This window comes from Drosophila santomea, chromosome 3L (assembly GCF_016746245.2).
Source record: "Drosophila santomea strain STO CAGO 1482 chromosome 3L, Prin_Dsan_1.1, whole genome shotgun sequence".
Classification (NCBI taxonomy): domain Eukaryota; kingdom Metazoa; phylum Arthropoda; class Insecta; order Diptera; family Drosophilidae; genus Drosophila; species Drosophila santomea.
Genome location: NC_053018.2, coordinates 18,274,924 through 18,299,913, shown reverse-complemented (window position 1 = coordinate 18,299,913; position 24,990 = coordinate 18,274,924). Strand labels below are relative to the sequence as shown.

At 40.5% G+C, this 24,990-nt stretch overlaps 3 protein-coding genes across 4 annotated transcripts in view; 2 read left to right on the top strand and 1 right to left on the bottom strand.

Moving 5' to 3' along the window:
- LOC120447898 overlaps window positions 1-21,922 on the top strand; it is a 35,855-nt gene extending 13,933 nt beyond the window's left edge. The window contains exons 1-2 of one of the 2 annotated variants that reach the window (XM_039629540.2): window positions 621-2,800; window positions 21,049-21,922. In XM_039629540.2, the coding sequence (XP_039485474.2) occupies window positions 2,248-2,800; window positions 21,049-21,782 (1,287 nt within the window). In that variant the 5' untranslated portion in view covers window positions 621-2,247 and the 3' untranslated portion in view covers window positions 21,783-21,922. Of the gene's footprint in view, window positions 1-620; window positions 2,801-21,048 lie in introns of those variants that run through there. The other variant, XM_044005965.1, reaches the window with a different exon arrangement.
- LOC120447900 (zinc finger protein 37) lies at window positions 10,885-15,152 on the bottom strand. The gene is made up of 2 exons (XM_044005964.1): window positions 13,437-15,152; window positions 10,885-13,375 (listed from the first exon to the last, which is right to left on the bottom strand). The coding sequence occupies exons 1-2, from the start codon at window positions 15,033-15,035 to the stop codon at window positions 12,023-12,025; spliced, it is 2,952 nt and encodes a 983-aa protein (XP_043861899.1). The 5' UTR covers window positions 15,036-15,152; the 3' UTR covers window positions 10,885-12,022.
- A 627-nt stretch (window positions 21,923-22,549) lies between the features above and the next one.
- Window positions 22,550-24,717, top strand: LOC120449288. The gene is made up of 5 exons (XM_039631675.2): window positions 22,550-22,615; window positions 22,882-23,623; window positions 23,696-23,940; window positions 24,002-24,170; window positions 24,227-24,717. The coding sequence occupies exons 1-5, from the start codon at window positions 22,550-22,552 to the stop codon at window positions 24,715-24,717; spliced, it is 1,713 nt and encodes a 570-aa protein (XP_039487609.2).
- Window positions 24,718-24,990: the final 273 nt, after the last annotated feature.

Genomic DNA, 24,990 nt, shown 5'->3' with positions numbered 1-24,990 from the left:
TGTCTCACTTGATTTGAATATTTTCCGCGTCTTCGCGTCAGAAGCAGTTTCGGCCAGACATAGCTCAATCCAATCTCAATCCGTATCTGTATCTGAATCTCAGCATCTGCCCAGGTTCCGTCATTCAGTCAGTCTGTCAGTTTGTCACATGCTCAGTAAGTCATTCATTCGGTTTGTTTGCCAAGAGCCGCTGGCTTTTTCAACGATATTTTGCGGTCGCAGTCGACGTAGCGCTGTCACCGCGGCGGCAGTTAACTTCTCGCTGTTAACGTGGCTATAATTGCAAGACGCAAGAAAGCAGTTTTAATTGTTGTAAACAAGCGCGCCTGGTCGGTTCATTGGGCTAAACAATAACAAACGGCCAAAAGTTCTCCCGCGAGTTGTTCCATCATTTGTTGTTGTTGATAAAGGTCTTGAAAATTAAACGAATAACCCAAAAACGTTTGGCGCCAAATACCATAGTAAACAATTATTTTAAATAAGCAGTAAAAATTATTTGAAATAGAAGTGAAAAAATGTGTTTATAAAAAGTAAGCTTTAATGAAAGCGTGTGCTTCCTACTTTTCAATATTGCATGTTTGCTGATTTGCTGCGTCTTTAATAGAAGTGTGACTACATTAAATTACATTATGATGAAAAACCCGCGAAATATTAACTCAAAATGACAAGGGCAATAAAACACATAGCTACATTCACACGATTTATTTTTTAAAGAAAGAACACATTTCCCTAACATAAATAAAATAATTTATGAAAAAAGAAACCCATTAAAAAGTCAATGACAATTTTTATCAATGAAAGCCATTGCCATGATTTGCATTCTTTTTTGCGAGCACTTCAATTACTTCGAATATATATTTGTTATGACATTAAATTGATTTGTTAAACATGTGCTCAAGCTCTATACATTTATATACTATTCTCGTTATCAGTTGTTGGGGTGATCTAGTATTCACAAGCTCCCCAATAATTTTGTATGCAAAGGCGTTGAGAACTCAAAATTTTCCGCTTGATTTATTCATTAATTGCATATATTCTGCGCCTAGACTTTTAAATGCACAGATATCTGTACTGAAATTCAATAGGGCTCCACCAGTTTAATTAATGTTTATAGATGCTGAAAACAAGCGGCCTAATTGACTGTTATTGAAGCTGTTCTAAATATAGAACAGTCGTCTGCCATAAAATGAGATGGGTGTGTGCCTCAAGACTCGGAAAAGCCTCTGATTGAGGGTTGAGTTACGCCTATCTAGTTGTCAGTGGGTCGAATATGATTGAGGCGAATAGGCATTAATGATTGAGTATGTGCTTACAAGTGATTTTTAATGAATGGCTGATTTGTTCTTAATAAAACTAAGCAAGCCACTTAGTAACTCATAAATTATTATTTATTCTCGATTTTATAAAATGTCTTTCAGTAAATTTAGTTTGTAAAATATTTTCCAGTGTTGTGAATGATGTTAGCAGATTTCGAAATAAGTAAGCTTGCGTATATAATTATTTGGTAGGAGCTTATGGATCTTGAACCATCATAAAGTAATTCACTCTGAAAATCGACATTTTACACGAGGGCTGCCTTGGATGAGTCCATATGCACTTCACGTGTAATTGAGAATTAGCTGGGCAAATATGCGGAGGTTTTACAGCCTCAAAAGTGGCGGCGATTAAACGAAACGGAGCAGAGCTCCGGAGTAATGCCAAATGTTTCCCTCATTTCCACTTGGCAAATCAATAAAACTGAATTCAAACAGGTAGACAGCCGAAGGATGTAGAGTATATGCATATGTTTATTGCTAAGATAAATTCCCCGCCTGTAAAAAACAGTAAACAGCAGGAATATATATGAAAAAAGGAGAGCCTTAATGCCAACGATCAATATTTGTGCAACAAATCAGCAATGAGAGCGGCCTGTATCTGTGAGATACAGATACAATTTTCAACAAAACCCGTACGAGATGCGTGAGGCGAATTAACACCGATGCGTTAACACAATTAGTTGAAAAGTGAAAAACCGCGTAAAGTAGAAGCTGGAGATTAAATAAAATAAAATCTATATGCCAATCGGGAGTGTCGACAAAAAGCGGGCCAGCAAATTTGCAACTTTACACTCGGCGCCCGTTTTCAGTCGCGCAATGAAGCTCCAGCATCGCGGCTGAGTTCAAGAAAGAAATATACGAAAGCACATGTGCCAACCGTACTAAAACTAAGTGGAAAATAAATACTACAGAATACATCGAGCTCTGAAACATGGCTGATTTATTGAAGGCTCTTAATATTACGGGCAACCTGCTGGCAGGCCTCGAAGACACCAGCAATCTAACGATTGCAACTGCCACAACCACAACTCTGAGTGAAGGCCTCAATGGCAACGCGACGACCTTGGATGCCGCAGCATCCACCAATAGTGGCGAAAAACTCGATCTGGGCGGCTTCGATCTGCCCGGCAACTACTCCATACTCATTAACAAACTGGAGCAGCTGGCCTTGGGCTTGGACTCGGCCTTGGGAAATTTCACCATCGATCGCCAGGAGGTCGAGATCAACTTGAGTGGCGCGGCCTCGGCCAACGAGGTTGCCGATGTGGCCGACGATCTCTTTGATGTCCTGCCAGCTGCTCGGGCACCTCCCCCGCATATAGCACACGGATCCAGGATATACACGGGCGACGATGGCCAGGACTTTGCCCACGTGGTCAGCGACATCTGGATTGGGGTCATCCTAACACTGCTCATCGTCTTTGTGATATTCTTCATTTGCGCTTGCTTCGTTTACCACAAGTTCCAGCAGTGGAAGAATTCATGTAAGTGCGACCAATGTGGCGTATGCGTGATATTAGGTTTAAATGTATTTGAATTCATTGGGTTTTAATTTATTCCATTGGGATTTAACTAATTTTGCTGATCTAATGACAATTACGCTAGCGCCATTTAGTAAGCCCTTTGAATTTCACCCATGTCAGCAGATCAATAATCAGCGCAATAGTATTTCGCCATACCCCGTTTAGATTTAATCTATACCTTCATATTTACATAGCTGACAAATCAAACATAAACAATCAGTCACACAACTCGATTGCGCTATTGAAAATTCAAATTCGCGGTAATCCATAAATCAAATTGCAGAATCATTCGGGCTGAATTAAACGTCAGTGGAAACTCGTTTAGACTTGGACTTTGGCGCGAAGAGCGGCGAGAGCCAAGCAAATAAAAAACAAAAATAGAAACCGATAAAAACAAATAAACAAAAGTACCAAAAGCAAAGTCTGCGGCAGGAAAGAACTTTTCCAACACAAATGAAAAAAGCGCAGAACAAAAACAAAACAATAAACTCTGTCCCAGCGGAGAATGATTCACCTCCAAAAAAGGGGGAATTGAAATTTCAGTCAGTATTTGTTTAGCACATACCACACGCAGTCATGTCTTGTGACTTGGAAACAGAAGCCAGAGCCAAAGACATTTCACAGCTCTGCTGGCTAATAAACAATAAATGAGTGTGTTCCATGAGCTGCCTGTTTGCGCCTACTATTTGCCAAAATAATAATTAGAAGCCGCAGATCAGAAGCTAAAAACACTGCAAAAATTACCAAGCGCCATTTAAAGATAAAAAGACATTTTAATTCAATTTTCATTCTTATAACTTTTTATTGATTTTAGTAAGACAAATAGTATATTTATTCCCATACTTATAATTTATAAGAATAGAAGCACTTTGCCCATAAAAAAGTTATGCTTTTAATTTTTCGTGTTATTTTGTATATTTATGCTAATTTTTTTATTTTTTTATTTTGTAAAAAAAAAAAAAAAAAAAAAAATATTAAACTGCATTAATTTAAAATAAAGCACTTGCTATAAAATGCTTTTAATTTTTCGTGTTACTTTCTATATTTATGCATTACAAAATCTAACGATAGGCCTTGCTTTCCTCTTAATATACATATCCATAAAAATATAAACCCAAGACATTTCTCTTAGCACCACCCTATAATAATTATATATTGTCCTGATTCCACTCTCCAATAAATCAGAAAGCAATTAGCCCAATAAATTTCCAACTACAATGATTAAACAGTGGGAGGAGAACAGCCCCCAGACAATGTGCTTTGGGCCCTTATCTTTCGAGAACCCCATCTTCTTGGCTTTTGGATCTTGGTGCTCTGGGCCATTGTCTTTGCCGTTGGCCGCCTTCAAAAACAAACATAACGTTTCCAGTTAATTAAAGTTGCAGTCAAGTGGCCCATTTAGAGTGAGAATTTCAAGCATTTGCCGTTGTTTACATTTGCCAACATCTCGAGACCCCAATACTCGTACTTGTGCTTCCAGCGTCTCTATTACACTGCAAATTTGTGTTAATTAATTAAAGTTCCCTTGTCCTGCACTTGGCCAACAGACGGATGTCAATTGTTTGCTTACTGCTAAAATGACTGCTGGCTAATTTCTTTTCTCATTTGGCTTCAATTAAGCCAGCTCTATTTGGGCCATAAGGGGCAAATGTAAGTCAAGTGCAGGAAGTCAAAGACGTCAAACATTAATGGGTAGATGGCAAATATTCTCCATTCTTTACTGATAAGGTCTAACACAAAATTCTATTTACCCTTGGCAATTAAAGATATTTGGTAGTATTCACTTTTAAAAAAAGATTTTACAAAAAATCGCAAAACCATTTAAAAATTTGTTTCACGTAATCCAATTTACTTTATTTATTTCATATTATTAGTTATTATTTCATTATTATTTCATCATATTAGTTGTCAATTAATCAGGAGCTATTTTAAACGATTTTATATTAATGTTTCAGTTTAATTCGATTATAAAAACAGTACATATTATTTAACTCAAATCTACACCAAACGTAATTTAAAAATAAAAATAAAAATTAAAAAAAAAATATTTTAAAAAGTGTAATTTTGTACCCATTCAAAAGAAGTTTCCCCCTCTTTCTGAGCTAATATTTTCCTCACACTTTTCTCCTGCGATCTATTCAACTCTAAATAAACTCTAAAAACCACCAAAAATGTTCGAGTTGGCAACCAAGCAAAGTCAACAGGCAGATGCTAAATACTTTTGGATAACCACACCCCTGGTTTATTGACGATAACTTTTGTTATACTTTTTAGCCATTGCTTTTCGTAGCTAAGCATTTCGTTTAGACACGTTTAGAGGAGATCTGTTCAAACAAATGTATTGCCACTTATTTATAGACAGTAGTCATTTAAATTTTGCAAATCGCACAAAGTGCTTTGCATATCAATGCCCTTAATCAAGTTCCTTTCGGTGAAATTATTTTTTTCTGGAGAAGTAAAGAGAGTCTTTATCAAACCACGAAACGTCACTCACGGAATGCCAGACAACAGTGCGTATGAGTGACGGGTCGTGACATGGTGTTCGTTTTGGTTCACGGCTGTTTAATTTCCTTTTAATGAGTTGTTTATCTTTGTGTTGTTGCTGTTACTACCGGCGTCATTGTTGCGGCCATCCCATTGTTATTATTTTAACTGATTTGCCTTCCAATTTACCGCTTTTGGCTGCCCGTAACACTTATTGTTTTAAGCTGACACCCTTGACTGGCTTGCTTGGTTAAAGGCTTTAAATAGTAAACATATGTTCGGTATTTGTTTGAGGCCAAAACCTTAGGACAACAAACTTAATTCCGTGCTTTAAGGGATTTATGTTGATGGGCAGGTTAAGATATGTTAAGATCAAGCAGGTTCGCAGAATCTTAAGTTCCACAAATTCAGCAAAATTCCAATGTTTTTTCATGTTAAAAGCAACAACTAACTAATGGGTCAATTTAATCGCCATAAAGATAACTTATTAGTAGCACGGTTAGTAACCTTAATGTGAGTGGTACCAATTAGCTGAGAAGCCGAAGTACCAAATAAAGATAAGGTTTTTAAAGACCATAAAATCTTCGCGTCAAGACCCTAAAAATAAACCCCTTCAAATCAGGCCATAAAAAGTGCCATATAAATAGAAAACCTTAATATTCCCATCGAGTGCAAACTTTTCAGTTCAACTTTTAACGCATACTCTCCGCAAAATACTTTGCGAACTGTAATGAAAACTCCTCCTACCATTTTAATCAACTTGACCACGCCGAAAATAAAACTTAGCGATTGGTTAATTCAATTAGGCTGTTCGATTTTGATTGCATTTGCAAAAGTAATTAACATTTGCGATGCTTCATCAGGTTTATTAAAGTGCAAATTGCAATGGCAACGGCGATGCATCATCATCAGGGCCAATGTCCACAGGTTCTTCAAATCGAACTTAATCAAATCCAATCGTATTTAGTCCGACTTTCTCCGCCATTCCCCCAAAAAAACAGCGATGGATTCGGTTTAAGCTGCTTTATATAATGCAGGAGGGCAAAACACTGACGTCAATCCTGAATGGTTTTCACGGCAGACAACAAAGCCGTAAGCGGCTTACGGATCTATATGTAGATTGACGTTTAGGATCAAGACTTTAACGTTGGATACATATATGCCAATGGCATTTGTTGTTTGCGATTTGTGGCTAAAATTGAATCGAAGCGCAAAATTCGCATAAATATGCTAACTGAGCGGGGCAAAAATGTTGCGCAAATTAGCAGTAGTAACGAAAATGGCATTTGCATTTGTATTTGTAATGCACGTAATAAGGCTAACACTAATAAGTATTTCCTATACTTTAGTAGACTGCTAAATACTGTAAATTCCCCTATTTGAAGTTTTGCAATAATGAATTTACAGGAATATGAACTACCCTTTAATAGAATAAGAAACACTGATCATTCATATTCCTAAAATAAAACGAAATACTTTCTATATCTTTAGGTTTTATGTTATTCCAAAAAAATCTATTAAAACAAAATTGAATTGGCATTCCTCTTACTATAGTAAAAAATGTTAAGCTTTTTCATAAAAACTTTATAAAAATCTATATCCTGATTTTAGTTTTGTATCTTGCCCTCTCGCAAACAGACTTTTCCATCAATCAATCAGACCCCAAACAAACACGCATACCCCAATTACCCATTAATTGCCTTAAATGAATGGCCGCAGAAAACAAAATCCCCAATCCTATGGCCTATTCCCGGTTCCATTCCATCGACCGCAGGGTTCGAACCAATCGACATGATGCTTCAGTTTATAAGCCACAAAACGTGTTGGATTTGTTTCAATGGCGCTAATTGCTTAATTGAAACTGTTTTTGCATTGGCAAGCAGTAGTGGGCTAACTGTAAAGCTATAGACATGTGTTCGGCCCTATTATTCCACCATTTCCCCTCGTAGGCGGCATAGCGAAATGTCAATTAGTATTTGGTTGCTAAAAGCCAAAAAGGAGGCAGCAGTAACAGCAACAAATACCAGCTACCAGAATTAGCGTGTACCCTCACACATGTCAAGCTGTCGTATACGTAATATACACTTTGATTAGCGTTACGTATACGCCACGTTGAGCATTCGATTCGGCGTAATTCGGCTGGGGAATCGAATCTGTGTACTCGTATGTAGGTGTGTGCACTGCATATATTTTAATTGCAAATTTCCTCCGACTGCATCATAATTGGGCAGCATATTTCAATAATTGAAGCGCGCTATATTTTTAATTAGTTAAATGCGCGTTTAATTAGCTTTATAAATTATGCACATTCAGCGGTTAGTCGTAGTCCATCTCGCTCCCCCGTCGTGTTATCCATCTCACTTGCCTGCGGGAGCTGACTTTGGGCTTTTTTACAATTATGAATATTTGTTTGTTCAACAGAGCGACAGGCCGCATTGTTGTTTCCCGCTGCTCGGATTTATTTATGCATTTGGCTATATTTTTTTCGCGTTTATTTCCATTTTTAACGTTTTCGACTTTGTTTGTTTGTTTATGTGCCATTTCACTGTCGACGGGAAATGAACTCGAATGCATTTTTTATTTATTAACGATTGCATGATTTATGGATAAATAATTTTTAATGCATTTCATGAGCATGAGGCTTGTCAGCAGGACTTATGAATAAAAATTGCTGCTAACGCTGGCAATATCGCTTGGTAGTCGTGTAAATCAATTGAACCAATCCAAGAAATTCGTAATCCTGGTGTCGTAAAAACAACTAGTCAATTTCGTATTGTAGAATTAAAATACTATTAATTTGATTATACGGTCCTGCGGGCTTTAATCACGTCAATATAATTCTATTATAAAAAATACACTTTGAACGTAGAGCAGAAGTAAATTTATGAGTCTAAATTATTAAATCCATTATTCTTCGCGTTTTCGATTGAACTAAAATGGGAAAATAAAAATGCTATGGTTTGCCTTTCAAGGTGTTCCAATGATTAAAATGTTTATATAGTATTTTTTTTTGCTTTTGAATACTCGTGCGGAAGTTAATTTATTACAATAAGTTGTTAAATCATTTCCTATTCCTATTTGCATTTCCTATTAAACTAAAAATGTTTACGTAAATGAAATATTTATCAAAAGGCATGGCTTTCTATTGAAGTCTTCACCCTATACCTTAATTTTAGGATCTGATTTAGTATAAACTAAGGAATTTTATAAATGTAACTTCAAGCTACTTTCCACTTTAATCATTCATACGCACCGTTGGCGATTCAAAATCTTTAAATGGCGCGCGTTCGCTTGAGTGTTGGAAAACTTGACAGTTCTCTCATTCGCTCTCATTTGCCGTACGCACACACATACAAGCGTCGATGGCAAAGCGGCTCACACACAAAGCAATGAGAACTGCGCAAACAAATCAACAAAGCCAGGCAACAACACAAACACTGGCGCATTTCAAGAGCGCAGAACTTAGAACATCGAGCGGGATATCAACAACAACAAAACACGTTCAGCTGCAAGTTAACGACCGCAAAAAGAATGCAATGGATGAAGAGCAGAAGAAACGCAGCAGAGAGACTTAGCAAACAAAAACAAAAGCAGAGAGAGAGTGAAATGAATGAGAGTCTACACAGCGCAAAAATAGTATACAAATTTCTTATGAAATACGATGGGATTTTGTTTAGGTTGCTTAATACTGTAATTTATTACCTTATCATTACAGCTATATATTAGCTACTTATTAAATACAGCTACAAACTTCTTTGTCACTTCGCTTATTCATTTTCTTAGCTTTTAAAATCGCTGAGTAAAACGATTTATTATTTGGTATTGTCTAAGATTATTTAATTATTTTATTTTATTGATTTAATATGGGGCAGCTATTACTTTAGTAAAAACGCCACAAAAAAAATTGGTGTACTAGTTTTTTTCCAGTGGTGGCAGGATGTAATCGTATTGGTACCAAAAACCGCTGCCTCTGGCTCTGCCTCTGCCAACATCGGCGCAGCGTGTGGCTTTATGGGTAGTTTTAAAATTAACCACAGCGAAAAGAAAGAGCAGAAAAAACCGAAGAAGTCAAAGTCTGAGAATGAAGCAAAATTCAATTAAAAGCCAGCAACATAAAAGTGTAAAAATGCTGACGAGACGAGCCAAACACAAAACAAAACAACAGAGGAGACGAGAGATGGAGAGAGGAAGAGAACTGAGAGGGGAGAGCAGGCTTGATCGGCACACAAACACAGACAGACACGCAAACAAACACACACACAGACACACACACATTGCGGACTGACTGACTGTACAACGGGGCGTATACTCGTTTTTTCGGCGCTTTGCTTTCCACAATCGCCAGCCCAAATAATGTGTATACGTACAGTTTTTGCTCGCTTTTTACGCTTTCTACACCAAAAAACGGCGAGAACAAAAGTCGCCACACTTAATTTGCATATTTTCGCACACACCCACATGCACAGCTCCCGTGCACATGCGTGTGTGTGTGTGCGTGTGTGCCTATGTGTTGTGTGTCACGTCGACTATCTTTTGACTTTCCCTTACTTTTTTTGTGTTTTGGCACAATCTCCCAAACAAAGCACGCGGTACCACGCGTCGTATGCGTAATATTGCATTGAAAGCAAGCATGCAGCAAGCAAATTCTTTTTCTCTTCATATTTGGCCTCTGCTATTCGCTGATTTTAGCATTTTTTCCCCGGCAGCGCTTTTGTTTGAGAGCCAAAACTAAATAAATTGTCATTGCTGCTGCCAGATGATAAGCATATGGCCAAATCATGCAAAGCAAAAGAAATTGGCTTTTGTTTAGTCCGGAACGTCGGGCGAAATGAAAATGTCACTCACCAAAGAAGTGCAGAAGCTTATCATTTTTATATTTACTTTTTTTTTTGCAGTTTCTTGCTGGTATATATTCATTCATTGGGCATACAAATTTCAAAGTGAGATAGGCAAATTTTTAAAATTTTGAGATTATCACAGTCAATCGCACAATGTTAATGTAGAATCTAAAAATAGTTGAAATTATAGCTTTCATATGAAAATCATTACCTCGATTTAACTTTAAAATGTAAAACTTGGAAGCACAGAGGAATATGTTTTTCAATGTTTTTAAACCTATCCTGATATTCTGGTCCGTAAAGTTCAATGATCGCCTAGGAGATAGCTCTTCCACCTGGATCTGAGCATAAATCTCTTTCAGAGCTCCATTTGTCCCGCTTTATTTATCTCTCTCACATATCAACCCTCTGGCAGCATAAAATGAACCGTGTACAACCCCATTAGAAATGACAAACTGCCGCTCGACATTCACTCTCCGGTCGCTTGGACTCTTCGTGGTCCTTCGTCCTTCGACCACCCCAAAACGCAATCCTCTCAAGCAATAGTTAGTGTTGAAAAATTGACAAGGGCTGCAAGAACAGCAGCAGCAGCTGCTTCTGGTTGTCCTATGCCATAAACATAAAACGTAAAACTCGCACACCCCCATTCAAATAATTGCAATTTCGGGGTTGAAGTACCGGGCACAACAACTGGCAAGTGGCATCAAATTAACAAGCGACAAATGTGAAATTATAAAGTAGCGTATATTCATCGGACTCTCTTAGATGCTACAGAATGAGAGAAGCTGCCACAAATTAAATGTACAAAAATGCGTTCAGTGTATGTGGGAAATAGGCGATGCTGACTTTTTGCATTGCATTTTCTCTACGCTTACGATTCGAGAAATTAAGTAAATATATTAAAGTAAATGCGTAAAGTATACAAAATAAATATAGTAAGCAGTGGTGCTGAGATAGTGCAGAATTCTCTTCAAGGGAAATTATATAAAAACTTTTCCCGAAGCAATTCATGTGCTTACAATATAAATATAAAATTTAAAATTATATTCATTAAATTACGTTTGTTTTGGAATTTCGAGCATAAGTTGCAGATTTTGTATAAATTGCATACTAAATGACTTGCGATTGAATTTATGTTTGCTGTGAAATTAAATGAAATTGTGAAATATTCTTCAGTTTGATCGGAATATAAATGCGGGGGGAATGGAGGGAATATGTTTGCTAATCAAATTCGAATCGTTGTGCGCACTTGTTTATAAATATCAAGTTTTGCTGATATTGAAGCTCGATAAGATTGAATTGGTCCGGCGTTTGTTTACAAATTATTTATAAAAACCTTGATTGAGACTTCAATTCGGTTTAAATGAAATTTGAGTTGCAGCCATTGAAATTTAAAATATTTTAGTTGCTTAGTGTTGCAAACATTTCCCATACTAGCTTACTGACTAATTTATTGGTATTTTTTACATACTTTAACTTATTTTGTTCACAAAAGTTGCTCTGTCTATAGAAAAATATATATATATTTATGTATAAAACTCTTTGCAGTCTCTTGCTTGATTTCTTCATATCAAATATCATTATTTCTTTTATAAAGTAGTCTTTTCTTGTTCTTGTCGGCTTTATGTCCTTCACAACGTTGAATATTTCCTGGCTATCCGTATCCTCAAAATGAGGTCGTAAGTATATAAATAGAATATATAGAAAATACTTGATCCCTGCTGCAAGATTGCATTTTAAATCCAAAAAGTAAAATTGCGAGGTGTGCGCTACGCTAGGGAAATGTCTCCATCATTTCCAAGTACAGTGGCATCTTAAAAGTTAATGAGTAAGAAGTGTTGCTGACCCTGAACTTAAGTCTTTAAATTTCCGCCTGCTGACCCACAACAGTGAAGTAGCTGGCTATCTTGCGACTCGCCTTTGTCTTGCCATCTGCTGTCATCGAGCTGGACAAAGCGTTCTCCTTCTCCGGCGTGATCTCCTCGTCGTCCTCAGTATTGGGTGCTGGCTCCATTTGCATAGACAGAGTGACTTGTACTTGAGCATGTCCTGCTCCCGCATCTGCCGGCAAGTCCTGGCCAGCTCCATCAAGTTTGACCTGCGTTGGCTCCTCGGGTATTTCTGGCATAGCACTCAAGCTGCGCTTCAGGTCATTTAGAAGCTTCTCCTGAGCAGCAATCTTTTGCTCCAGCTTCTCGCGTCGCGGACGTCGTGTCGTTGCTTTGGCTTTGGGTTCGTTTTCCTGCTCCTTTTCTTTTGCCGTTTTTGGGTGTTTCTTATCCGCCTTGCCAGATCCGGAGACTTGCTCCTCGATGCCATGCTCACGCTCCTGGTGACGCAACAGATTTACACGGGAGGAGTAGCCACGCTGACAGGCATCGCAGTTGTAGGGCTTTTCACCTGTGTGTCTGCGCATGTGCACCCGCATATCAATCTTGCGGGCGAAACGCTTGTCGCAGAGCTCGCACTGAATGGGTTTATCGCCGAGATGAGTACGTCGATGAACCACCAGATTTTGGCGAGCACGGAACGCCTTACCGCACAGATCACAGCTGTAAGGTTTTTCACCCGTGTGAATCCGCACGTGGATAGACAAATCTGAGCTGCGTACAAATCCCTTGTTGCACTTGTCGCACTTGTAGCGCCGATCATTCTTGTGATGACGCATGTGCAGCGAGAGATCCTGCTTGGTGGCCAGCGGCATTGAACAGATATCGCATTTGTATGCCTTCTCAGCGCGATGTCGCAATTGATGCTCCACCAGACGCATCTTTAGACGGAAAGCCCGTCCACACTGTCCACACACGTATGGTTTCTCTCCGGTATGGAGTCGCAGGTGATCCTGCATTCTTGAGAAGCGCTTGAAGGTTTTGCCACAGAAGTTACAGGTGTGAATTCCCCCGATTCCGTTGTGCTGCGATTCCTCTGATGACTCACGTTTGATCGATGTAAAACTCTCATCGGTTGAGCTGTTGTGCGGCGAAATAGTGGCTGAGGAGTCATCATCCACCTCAGCCTCTTCCTCCTCGTCATCGTCTTCCCCTTCATCTTTGATTTCGACAACGTAGTCCACATGCTGGCGACTCTTACGCATGCGCCGCTCTGGGAGTTCTGGCTCCTCCTTGATTTCTTTGTCTCCCAGCGGAATGAGTACGGGTGTCGGTGACTTGCGCTCTTTGCGTCCGCGCTTGCGCTTGGTTGAATTGGTGGGTTCCTTCATTAAAAGGGTGTTAATAAGAAATAGGCTTCTTAGATAAATTAAAGTGCGATCTTACCTCATCAATCTGCTGGTGATCCTTTTTACTCTCGTCATACATGTGCTGATGCTCTGGTTCCACCGTTTTAGATTTTCCAGCATTCTCCGGCTGGGAACGACCTTCCTCACACTTATCCAACTGCTTCTGTTGGCTGCTGTCATCTACTTGCACATTGTTTGTCAATGGTTTATCCTTGATGGCTTTCTCCAGCCGTATTTTCCCGGTTTCTTCTAGTGAACCATCAGATTCTGTGTTATCCGACAACTGGTTATCTTCCTTTAAATACTCCGGCTCAGTCTCTGATTTCTTTGCCGGCTGAGTACCGTCTTTCTGTGATCCCTTCGGGGTTTGTTGAACTTTTTCAACATTATTCGACTGTGGTTTCTCCGCTGCAGACTTTTCCTCTTGCTGTTCCGCCTGATTAATTAGTTTTTTGGCCTGCAATGGCTCCAAAACTGGCTGCTGTCCCTCCTCCTTGTTTAGTTTTTTCTTTTTTTCCGTCTTCTCCACATTATCCTGTTCGTTCCGCATCTTCTCTGGCTTGGTGCGCTTCCTGCCCCTTTTTTTGGGCATAGGAAGCTTTATGATCATCTTGTTGACCTTGGGACTGCTGGTTTTCTTCACTCGCTCGGCTGCAATCTCCGCCACCATGGCGTTGATCATGGCAAGATCCTCCTTGTCATTGGGCGCGGCACTTAACGGAGCCTCCTTGACGTCCTGCTCCGGTGGCGGAGTTTCCGGTGCAGGAATGGGCAGCTGAAGCTGAGCATTGGCCTTGCTCAGAGCCAGAGCCCCGGGAATGGTGACCATGGCATGCGGTGGGAGATCAGTGGGTTCCTCCTTGGGCACCAGCAACTGAAAATAACCATGCTGCTGACTGAGATGCTCCTGAAAGCGTACCACATTCACGAACTGTGAGTTACAGGCGAGGCACAGTTGCAGCACGGATTCTCCTTGGACGAGCAACTGGGCACAGGGCTTAAGGCGGCCCATTTCCAAGGGATCAATGACCAAGGGAGGAGTAACCATGGTCTCTTCAGCAGAAGACTTGGTTTTCCCCCGCTTCCTTTTCGGTTTCTCGGCATGCTCCAGCTGGAAGTGTCTGGATAGGATCAGGTTGTCGGCGTAGTGGTGTGTGCAGCTGGTACAGCTGTAGATGAAGCGGCGTGACTTTTCATCTGCGAGAACTTGAGCGGCCACCAGGGAAGCACTGGAAGCGATGGAGGCACTGGAAGCCTGCGAACTTGTGGATACCTTGCGTTTGGGCCTTCCACGGGCCTTGCGTTTGTTGTTGCTGGGTTTTTGACTTTCCTCCAGCTGCTCTTCGTTACCGTTACTGACCTGCGCTTGCCGTTGTTGTTTTTGTTGCAACTGCTGGCGTTCTTTCTCGGCCTTTTTTGTTGTCTTGGCTGCTTCCTCTTCTACCAAACGAATGCGCTGTGCCTCTAGTTCCGCCTCATCCTCGCTGTCGATTTGGAGTCCCACATCCGGCAGATCGTCCTCCTCCTCATCTTCCTCCTCCTCCTCTTCTTCCATATCGGACTCATCGGACTCCTCGTCGCCGTTTGTTTTCTTCATTGTTTGCATTGGATTTGCAACATTTGCCACTTTCAGCATGTCGAACGTGAAACGCTTGCTTTTCTTTTAACAAATCGGCAAAAACTGCGGCGCAGCGCTCAGAACAAATCCAAATCCACCGACGCCGCTGGAAATTTTTATTTTTCTGCTTTTGCTCTCTCTCTCTCTCTCCCTCTCTGTTCGCGTTCTTACCCCGATTGCGTTCGTGTGCGAGCGTGCGAAAATTGGTGTGCTTGTGTTGGTGAGCGTGATCGCTTGCAACACTGTTTGAGCGGTTCAGTGCTGCAAAGCGCCTTCCCGAAGGGCAGTGTTGCAGGCCGAAGGTGCAGAGACGCGCTAAAATTCAAATAAAAAGGGCGTTAAGTGCAAATTGTTATAGTAGAAGAGCAGCTGCCGCCACTAATGCCATTTTGATAGATATTTGACTTTTGGCGCAGAAGCGGCCAACTATTTGTGTATTCCGTTCACGCGCTCAAATGGCACGTATTTCCCATGCACTTGTTTTTGTTTTATTCGCCCACTTTTTGCACTACTTCGTGGCCAACAGAGCGGCCAAAACCACGTTCGTGCAGCTGTCTTGGATTTTGTAAGCCTACTTTATTTAACTGCTTACTGAAATCTGCTTGTAAAACATTTTGTTTGATTCTTAATCCATGAGACAAAAAATATTTGTTAATTAATTATATTACATTCCTAAAAAGGAAAGAGTTTTAAGCCTTTCAAGCTGCTTTTATCATTTCCTTTGTGGATAGTCAAACTTTTTCCCATATAATCTTGCCAGCACTGACTCGCACTCACCCAGACGGTTTAAGCCTATTGTGCTATGTTTTTTGATTTTAGTGGAGCGTACTTTGGCTACATTGTTTGCCCGCATTTTCGCTACGGCGGCAACATGTGCAAAAGTCAATTTGAAAATTGCCGCAACTGCCGCACAACGGCCAATAGGCAGGAAAAGTGGTACTTTGTGGTTTAAGGCTTGTTTTCCACGCCCCATGCCCCCACATAAACAATCGACCCCAAACATCCCACCGGGAAGTTGTTTATATTCTTTTTAATAACATTCAGCGCCTCGCACAGGCAAAGGGCACCATGTGTGGCTTGCATTTTATAAATTACACTAACTTTTTTCTTCCCTCTCCTTCGCACGCCGTTTGCATTTTATGTATTAGTTGAACTTTCAGCAAGTTCAATGTACATAAATCAAATGGTCCAACAGCAGTTACTCAAATAAAAAAGATAATTTCCACTTTGGCTTATACCGAAAAGTAATATCAACTTAAAAACATTTTAAACTGTTATTTGCGTGTTTATTCGGTAAAATAAAATATTAACTTATTAAACTTAATATATGTGTATATTTTTTAATAATATTTTTTTAATAATATTTTACCAATGGGATTGACGTAAGAACTCGGTCTTTAAAAAAAAAAAAAGGAATTCTAGTAGAAATTGGTCCTAACTTTTTTGTTCATTGTTTCTGGGTGATAGGGCTGGTTGAATATTTAAAATATTAATATTATTAGATTTTTTCTTAAGTTTTGAGCAAAGAATTTATTTTTCCATGAAATGAGACCCCGCTGTTAAAGTAATACTTCGCCAATTCAAATGGAGTTTGTTAGCCAAAGCCGTAAACAGCGACTAAATTTGATGTACGATTGTATAATTTAGTTTTGGGAAATGCGACTTTCGTGACAGACCCCTACTTTCGTCCTTTTGCAAAGGACCCTGCTGTGGGCGGAACACGGGAGATAGAGGGTAAACGGCACGGGAAATGAAATATTCGCAAACAAATAGACACACTTATTACTTTTTCGTCCTGGATGCGGCATGTTGGATGTTGGATGCTCCTGGCGCGTGTTTCGCTTACTCCTGCTGAAGACGTCTTCATGTTGTCGGTTTTGTCCTTTTTATTGTTGCTCCTGCCTTTCACTGACATGCCGCAATTTTTCTTAATTTCCGTTCCGTTTCGTGTGCAAGGACCCACCGAGGACCTTCGTCCGAGATGGATGGGTTGTCTTGCTAATAATTTAGCAGTTAGTTTTAATGCGCTACAGTTGCTGCTGATGGGACATTTGTCCGGGAAACACAAATGCCACAAACACAATGCGCCAAATTCACCGTCGAGCCTATCTGATTCAATGGTTTGAGTTTAGGGAATTTATTCACTTTTAATCATTTTTAGGATAGGGTCATAGAAATATTTTAAAATTATTTTACTTAAGAAAAATTTTTAAAATATAAAAATTTTAGAATATTTTTAGTATAGCAATTATTTTATTTAGTTACAGAAAACGTTCGTCATATATTTTTTATAAAGCTCCATTATATTATCTATTAATTAATTATATTTATAAAAATTGATAACATATTTATTCAAAACCCTTATATTTAACCAATATTCTCCCTAAATAGTAGGCAATTTCAAGGTCTTCAAGTTCGAACCAACCGTTTTCGGATCCTGGCCATGGGCAACATCATTTTTCTTGTCTCCGGCTGAACGAAAACAATGCAATTCTGACATGCGTTTAGTTTAGGGCCTAAAACATTCTTTCGCATTGTTTTCTATCTTTTTTCATGCCAGACCGACACGTGTTTTTCCGAGGCAAGGCCAAAATGGTATGGTATTTGCATGCTGGCTGCTCCAAGAGTTTAATTAGTTAAACAAAGAACAGAGGCTGCAGCAGACATGACCATAAGTTAGCCGAGTAACCCCTGGCAAACCCAGTCCAGGCCCTCGACATGGATCAGAGCAGCCCCAGATCCCCAAATCCTGTGGGAGGCATAGGTAGCATTTAACGCCTGGCCTCCGTGATCCGTTTTCCAGGAATTGTCTGGCGGCGGCCACAACTTCAAATACAAAGTTATCGGGGGACTGAAACACCCTTGGGGGCATGGAACTTGCTGCCCAGATCTTGGGGCAGGCCTAACAGGTGGGGAAAAGGGGGCGTCACAGTCATAATAATGTTTCAAGGCCGCTTTGGCCCCGGGCGTAGACATTGGGGAGAAATTTAAACGGCAATTTGGAGCCGTGTTTACCAACCCCAAGGACATGGAGATGGGGCAGCTGGCAGGACGACGACGGCATCACGGCGGCAGCATCCAAAAATGTGGGCTGAACTCTTATTTTTGGCTCTCTTCTTTTTTTTGGGGGGGAGGAGGGGGTCGCCGGGGCATAAACTCCTTACGTGTCTGGCAAGCCTTCGAGATGGCTGCTGTCTGCCATCCATTCTGCACTCAAAAAAACAAAAGATAGAAAACAAAAATGTATTGAATTTAAGTAAATTGTCTTACAAATCTTTTAATTTAAAAGTTTCCCAATTTACTAATAAATTAATAATTTGCTTTTGAAGTTCTAATAATTTTTATTTTTAATATTAATTTTAGGTACTTTTCAAGTAAAAGTACAACAATCTGACAAAATATTTCAAAATGTTGCTGCAAAAATCTTAAATTCTTAAATCCATTATTTGTATGTCTGCGTCGACTTGATTATTTTTCTTAAATATCTCAGATTACATACGTTATTTTTGGCAGTGCTTGCCCCAGAGGAAAGCACTTGCCCCTTTCCCCACTTTTCGCCCACTTTTTTCGGTCTGCTGGCAGGCATGTCGCCATCACCATCGCCATCGCCATCGCCATCGTCCTCATCCTGGGCACGTCACTTTTGGTTGCTTTAGCTGTGTGTCGTTTGTTTTCCTTTTCTGCTTTGGTGGTTTGGCGCACAAATCCACAAAAACGCACAGCACCCCCACCCACCCACTTCCTGCGTTTCATACGCCTCCTTGGAAGACCCCAATACAGAAGGAGAAGGAAGCCCCAACATAAAGTGTGTTTAACTTTTTGCGTTGATATTGTGAAAATGCCCAAATATCTCTGCCTGCCTTAGGTGAGGATGCTCTGTGCTTACACAGAAATGAGTATAAATGGGATGATGTTGGCCAAACATTTCATAAGACAGTAATATATATTTATAATGAAACACTAATTAACAACTAAGTTTTACATACTTACATAAATGATTAACATATACGACCTAATACAGTCGAGGTTAATTCTTTGATAATTACAAACAAATTATTAATTTTTACGTAATATCTTTTTTTGGTTTTCTGCAGTTTTCGGCATAATTTGAAGTGCATGTGCAGATTTTTCTTTCTGTGTACCTGTAGTTTCAATCCCGATGGCAGGCGAGTTTTTGTTGTGGGCGCTTTGGCGCTTTCACGACCTTCGGCATATTGACTAGTTGGAAATTGGGGTGTCCATTTTGCTGCTGGCTTATAACTTGGGGCGAATATTTTATGCACAACGCACTTACACTTGGGGCTTTGTTTATTTTTGTTTCATTCTGGCAAGCGGCTTTCGCTTTTTTATGCGCTGCACTTCATTTTATTGTCGTGCTAAGCTGCGTTTGGGGAATTGAATGCGTATGTCCTGCGGCTCAGGATTATGGGCCCAGACAGTTCATCTAGCCAAGTAGTTGCTGGGCAGGTCAAATGGCGGCTGGGGGACGGACAGCTTATGGCCAAGTGGGGGTTGGATACTTCAACTAGAGTTTATGTTCAAGCAGAACTACAAGTTAGCTTTTTCAAAATGAAAACTAAAATGTAATGTGAATGGTAAACATAGATCAATTGATCAAATTCTTAATAGGGAAATAACAAAATCTTTAAATAGAATATTGAAATACACATAGAACCTTGTAGAACTTACCTAATATAATTTGAAATTCTAAAATATAAAAAGGGAATTTTCAGCGGTAATGTAAATTGTATCAATTATTACATTCATAGTCTTCTACAACAAATGACAAATGTATTTTCTGATTGTTCTTTTCTTGAAGCTCCGCCACTTGACTGTGGTGTATTTACTGAAACCTTAATAATACATTTACAAGTACGGACGACTTGTCGCAAAATCAAAAGTGTATCCCCCGACATGAACCAACAGTCACGTCGCTGCGAAGACCATACGTTAAGCTCGATGTAAGCCGGCCATAATTAACTAAAGTCAATTGAAAATTACAAAAAGGCTTAAGCACGTTGAGCTGTCGTCGGAGGAAAAAGTAACGGAGTTGGGGAACTGACAGCTCCCCCAGGGTGGTCCACTGCCACATAGACGAGCTCCAGGTCGCGAGAGCCCAAGACCACCCGAAATGAGTTTTCAGTTTCAATCCGCCCGCTTTCTTGCTACATTTTCCGGCCATCATCAATTTAATTTCGTAAGCTCACAAAGCGTTGCATAAAAAATGAACGAACGTCCATTCATGTGGGTGTGAAAATGTCGGAAAATGTCGACCCGTAGGCTTTAAAGCCCCGCAAGTATCCAAAGAGCAGGAAAGAAAGGGTGTGAACCGAAGCGTGTGCCATTTTCAATATTTGCCAAAGCCACCCAGCATGCGGCTAATCTGGAAAATCTTGTACCACGTCACGGGGAAAACGCTTGCCGCATCAACAGTTCCATGTACTCCATCACCGGGCTGCTGACTCACCTTCTCTGGGTGGGGAAGATTCCCGGGTAGATGGTTTTCCCATCCCGGGAGCCACATTTATTTCACTCCTCCTGCTGGACAATTGCAATAAATGTTTTTGTTGCCTACTTTTAAGGGTTGGGTCGCAGCTTGCAGTTGGTCGCCTCGAGGGCTTTTCACTAGCTTTTAAACGAACAAGCATGGGGTATAAAAATTTCATTTAGATCCGCAGCAACATCCCCAAAAACTGTAGGTAACATTTCCGGGGCTTGAAGGCGATTTAAGTGCCGTGGATTCCCAATTCTCGAAGGGCAGCAAATGGGAATTGATTTGATAATTCCGATTGCTCTTTTTTATTCGTTTGATTGTCAGATGGAATCTGAGTGAATAGAACAAAAAGGATAGAGTACAAAAACAAGGCACAGTAAATCTAATTTTCGAAATAATGTACTTAAAATATGTAACTAGCAGAAGAAATATATACAATTTTATATTTGTAATCTGAAAATTAAGGATTTAAGGATAATTAATGCGCTATTGAAATATATTGTAATATTATAATATCTGTATTCATTTCCTTTACAGACCGTGCCAACCACAGTGATCCAACGATTGAGATCTGCCGCCGCTGTCCGCCGGACTACGAGGCGGAGTCGCTGCCCTCGTATACGATTGTGTCCGGACTGCCCACGTACGACGACGCATTGGAGGAGTTCCGGAAGGCGGGCATCATCCTGACCCCCGCCGTGGTGCCCATCATCAAGATCTTCGAGTGCAGCGAGACCGGCAAGGAGCAGGCGGTGGGCTACAGCCTGGTGGAGACGAACATGGCGAACGCTGATGCTGCCGCGGATAATGTGTCGCTGGCCTCGACCACCTGCAATTGTGGCAACTCCTCGCCCACCTCATCGCTGCCCAGTTACAGTGCCGCCACAGCGGCTGCGATGGCAGCGGCTGCGATGGCAGCGGCGGCGGCTGCTCCTCCCCAGGTGATCGAACTGTCGCCGGAACATCTGGCCTCCTTGTCCCAGAAGCGTCTCTCCCTGCAGATCTCATTCAATAACTCGGTGCGCCGGCAGTCGCCTCTCAGGAATCATCTGCTGAGATCCCGGGCGGTGGGAAATACAGCCGGCGTAGGTCCTTCGGAGGCAGCCGGTCCTGCCATTCACGGGTCAGGAGCCCACGGAGTCCGTGGCGGCGGAAATGCCACCATCCTGCCCGTCCTGCATCGCTCCTCCTCCACAATTTCACTGTCCAACGAACGCCAGTTGCTGGATCAACGCCTCAGGCATCTGCATCATCGTGGTTCCCTCTACTGAGAACCCATATAGAGCATTTGAACTGCCTGACTAATCCTTCCTAGAGGTACTCCCTACGTTATTCATATCCCAAGAGTTGTTAGTTTTAAGACACTTAATAAACATGCGTTGTTATATGATGCCTTTTGTTTCAAACTCAATTAAAGTGTTTTGGGAAAAGGTGAAAGCATTGTAAGAGCAAATAGAACAAAAGTAAAGGGCGCACTCTTATTTAGATATTGGATAGTATTTAGACTTATGTTTGAGATTCTTTTTAGTTTTGATTTTTTATTATTTATTATGCAAGTACATTTTATTTTTTGATGTTTTTTATTTTATTTATTTTTAAAATTAATATATATCAACCGCAAAACCTAGAAACTAAATCTTGTATTATTCACTTATTCTAGTGTTAATTAGCATGAATTAAAAAAGTTTAAAAAGTTCAAGAAAAAAACTAAAAGCTAATATTAAAAGCAAATCGTCCAATATTTATAAAGCTTCATAACATTATGTTGTATTATTTTAATATATGCTAAATATAAAGTACAAGTAAAGTTCCGCATTTAAATAGCTGTTTTTGAAGAAATTTAATTTAATTTATAGAAGATATTTTTCGTCAATGGTTGTTTACTGGTAAAGGTGAGTAGATATCGCTGAAAATCAATAAAAGCGAGTAAATACATCAGTGCCTCATAATTACCATGGAAACTAAATAAAAAGTTTCATTGACGCCATACCCGGCTTTTGTCGTCGTCTGATACTCGAAGTCTATTTTAATAGTAACTATGAGCGCCACAACACGTACTGGATTAATTCCCACGCCCAAGAGGCATGTCAAGTATCTTAAAAAAGTAAGAAACCAATAATTATTCTAATGTATTTAAATGTACTTTTTGTTTTTAAAATACTTTAGTCAAAAAAATACACACATGAGATTATTATTGAAAGATAACTAAAATGTTCTAAGTTTAGTAATGAGAGAAATGTAATTGCACAAACCCTTATGATTTGTTTTGGAGAATATTAAATTTTAAATATTAAAGTTATAAACATTTGATTTGAAGGCCTACAGACGAAATTTGAATATCCATCATTCAAAGAACTCCTCCTTAAATAGCGCAAAAATCAACATGGAGATATATCGCGAATGCCCCTCAAGTTTGAGGCCACGCCCATGCCGCTGTCGTTGCGTCCGTTTGGAGGCCTCTTTAATCCTTTCGCCAAGGGATGCTCGGTGCTGTGCAATCATCCCGCACCTTCTGGGGTTAAGGATGTGATTAACCAGCTGAAGACTTCGTTGGCGATCGAGGGCAAAGGCCAGCAGCATGGAAAGCAGGATAAAATTCCTGAGGAGCCGGAGCTGCAGCCCCATGAGGCGGATAATATTCCGGAGGATCTGTTCCGGCGATATGCGGAAACGGATTCGCGGCCGATGACGCCAACGCCCACGGTAACGAGTATCCATACCAGAACCAGTGCTGGGTCATTCTATCGCCGATGCATTACTCCGGAGTGGGGCAAGCACGAGAATATAAAGCGGAAGAAGATCATACTGGATCTCCGCAGATCCCACTCCCAGGAGACGCTCTACTGGAAGCCCAGTTCGGAGTTGACCCAAAGCGGCCTGGAGGAGGACAAGAAGCCCAAGAGTGCCGGTGCCAACGAGGACAAGAAGCCGAAGAGGCAGCCCTCCAACGAGCAGAGACCGAAGTCCTCTCTGGCCACAGCAAACCTGGCACCAGGCGGAGATGCCACCAATGATCCGGAGGCCAAGCCCAAAACCTGCATCAATGAGCACGAACTCAGCGACGAGGATGTGCGAAGGGGCAAGAAGCGCAAGAAGTTGAAGCCAGCTCAAGGTGGTAAACCTAAAAAATCTAGTCTAAATAAAATTATATTCCTGAATTTGCCACCTCTTTTCTAAATTGAAGCCACCACCACATTCCACCTAAGTGAGGATCCCGAGACGCAGGTGGCTGCTTTAGGTCCCGATTCACTCAATCCCAGCACCAGACCCAGTTTGATACCCAACTCACTCACCTTGTTGCCCAAGGATAAGCGAGAAACTGAGCGGGAACCGATCCTCCTGAAGGGCAGTTTCCTCACCGATGAAGCCTTTCAGGCGTTGAAAACCGATTTAGATGTGGATCTTATAGAAAACACCTTTGGAAGATACGTATGTGATACCATTTAAAATCTTTGTATTGTTCTTAACAGTGGAAGTCCAATTCCTGAAGCTTAATAGAGCTCTTAGAGAGGCGATTAAGTACATGCCGCCAAAACCGAAAACTGTGCCGAAGCCAGTCGATGATAAAGTTCCACCAGAAACAACGTCCAAAATGCCGCGAAAGTTCTCCAAATCAGCGACCAGATTCGATGTACCCATGGATCTTTCCATGCTAAAAAGTCAGTATGCTTCAAATAATTTAAAGAAATTAACTCTAATAAAATTACTCATTCAGATATGACGCCCTGGGATTATTTGAGCAAGTGCGTCTGGGTATCGCATCAGAGAAAACAGCTGTATAAGCGAGTATTCTTAAAGTACTTGAGTAGAATCGAGGAGCCGGAAAGCGAGTTGGCCGCCATGGGGAATGATGAGCTGCCGGAATACACATACCGTGAAAGAACCCTCGTCTGGCAGAGCCTGCCACAAGCTCTCGAGGATGTCCTGGAGTTCCATGGCACCGAGGAGAACGTGCAGGGCACACTAAGAATGTTGGGCTACGATGCCCAAGGATCGGGTGACTTGGATTTCCGCGCCTGGTGCGGAATTGTGTCCTTCGCTGAAAGATTGGCACTTGCTGATGAGTCTGGATCGGATGATTCGTGCGACGAGCTGGAGAAGGCCGACTTCAACAGCATGGAGCAAATAATGCAGGACTTCACTGTGCCCGAGAAACTCAAGGAAATTTTCGATGTAATTCGAAAGACACATAAAAATAGATACTGATTAAAGATTTTACCATAAATTTCTTCCCTTTAAAATAAAACTATTAAAATAGAAAACGAAATAAAATATTTGAAACTTATATGAATATAATTGTTCCAAAAATAGCCCATACTAATGTGTACTATTTTATAAATATTAAAAATGGATAATTACTTAAGAAACTTTTTTGAATATCGCGGTCTTCAAAAATACATACTAACAAAGTATTATTAAATACTAACGTAAAAGTTCGGAGAAAATACAGGCACACTAATAATGTTGTACTATCGAAAC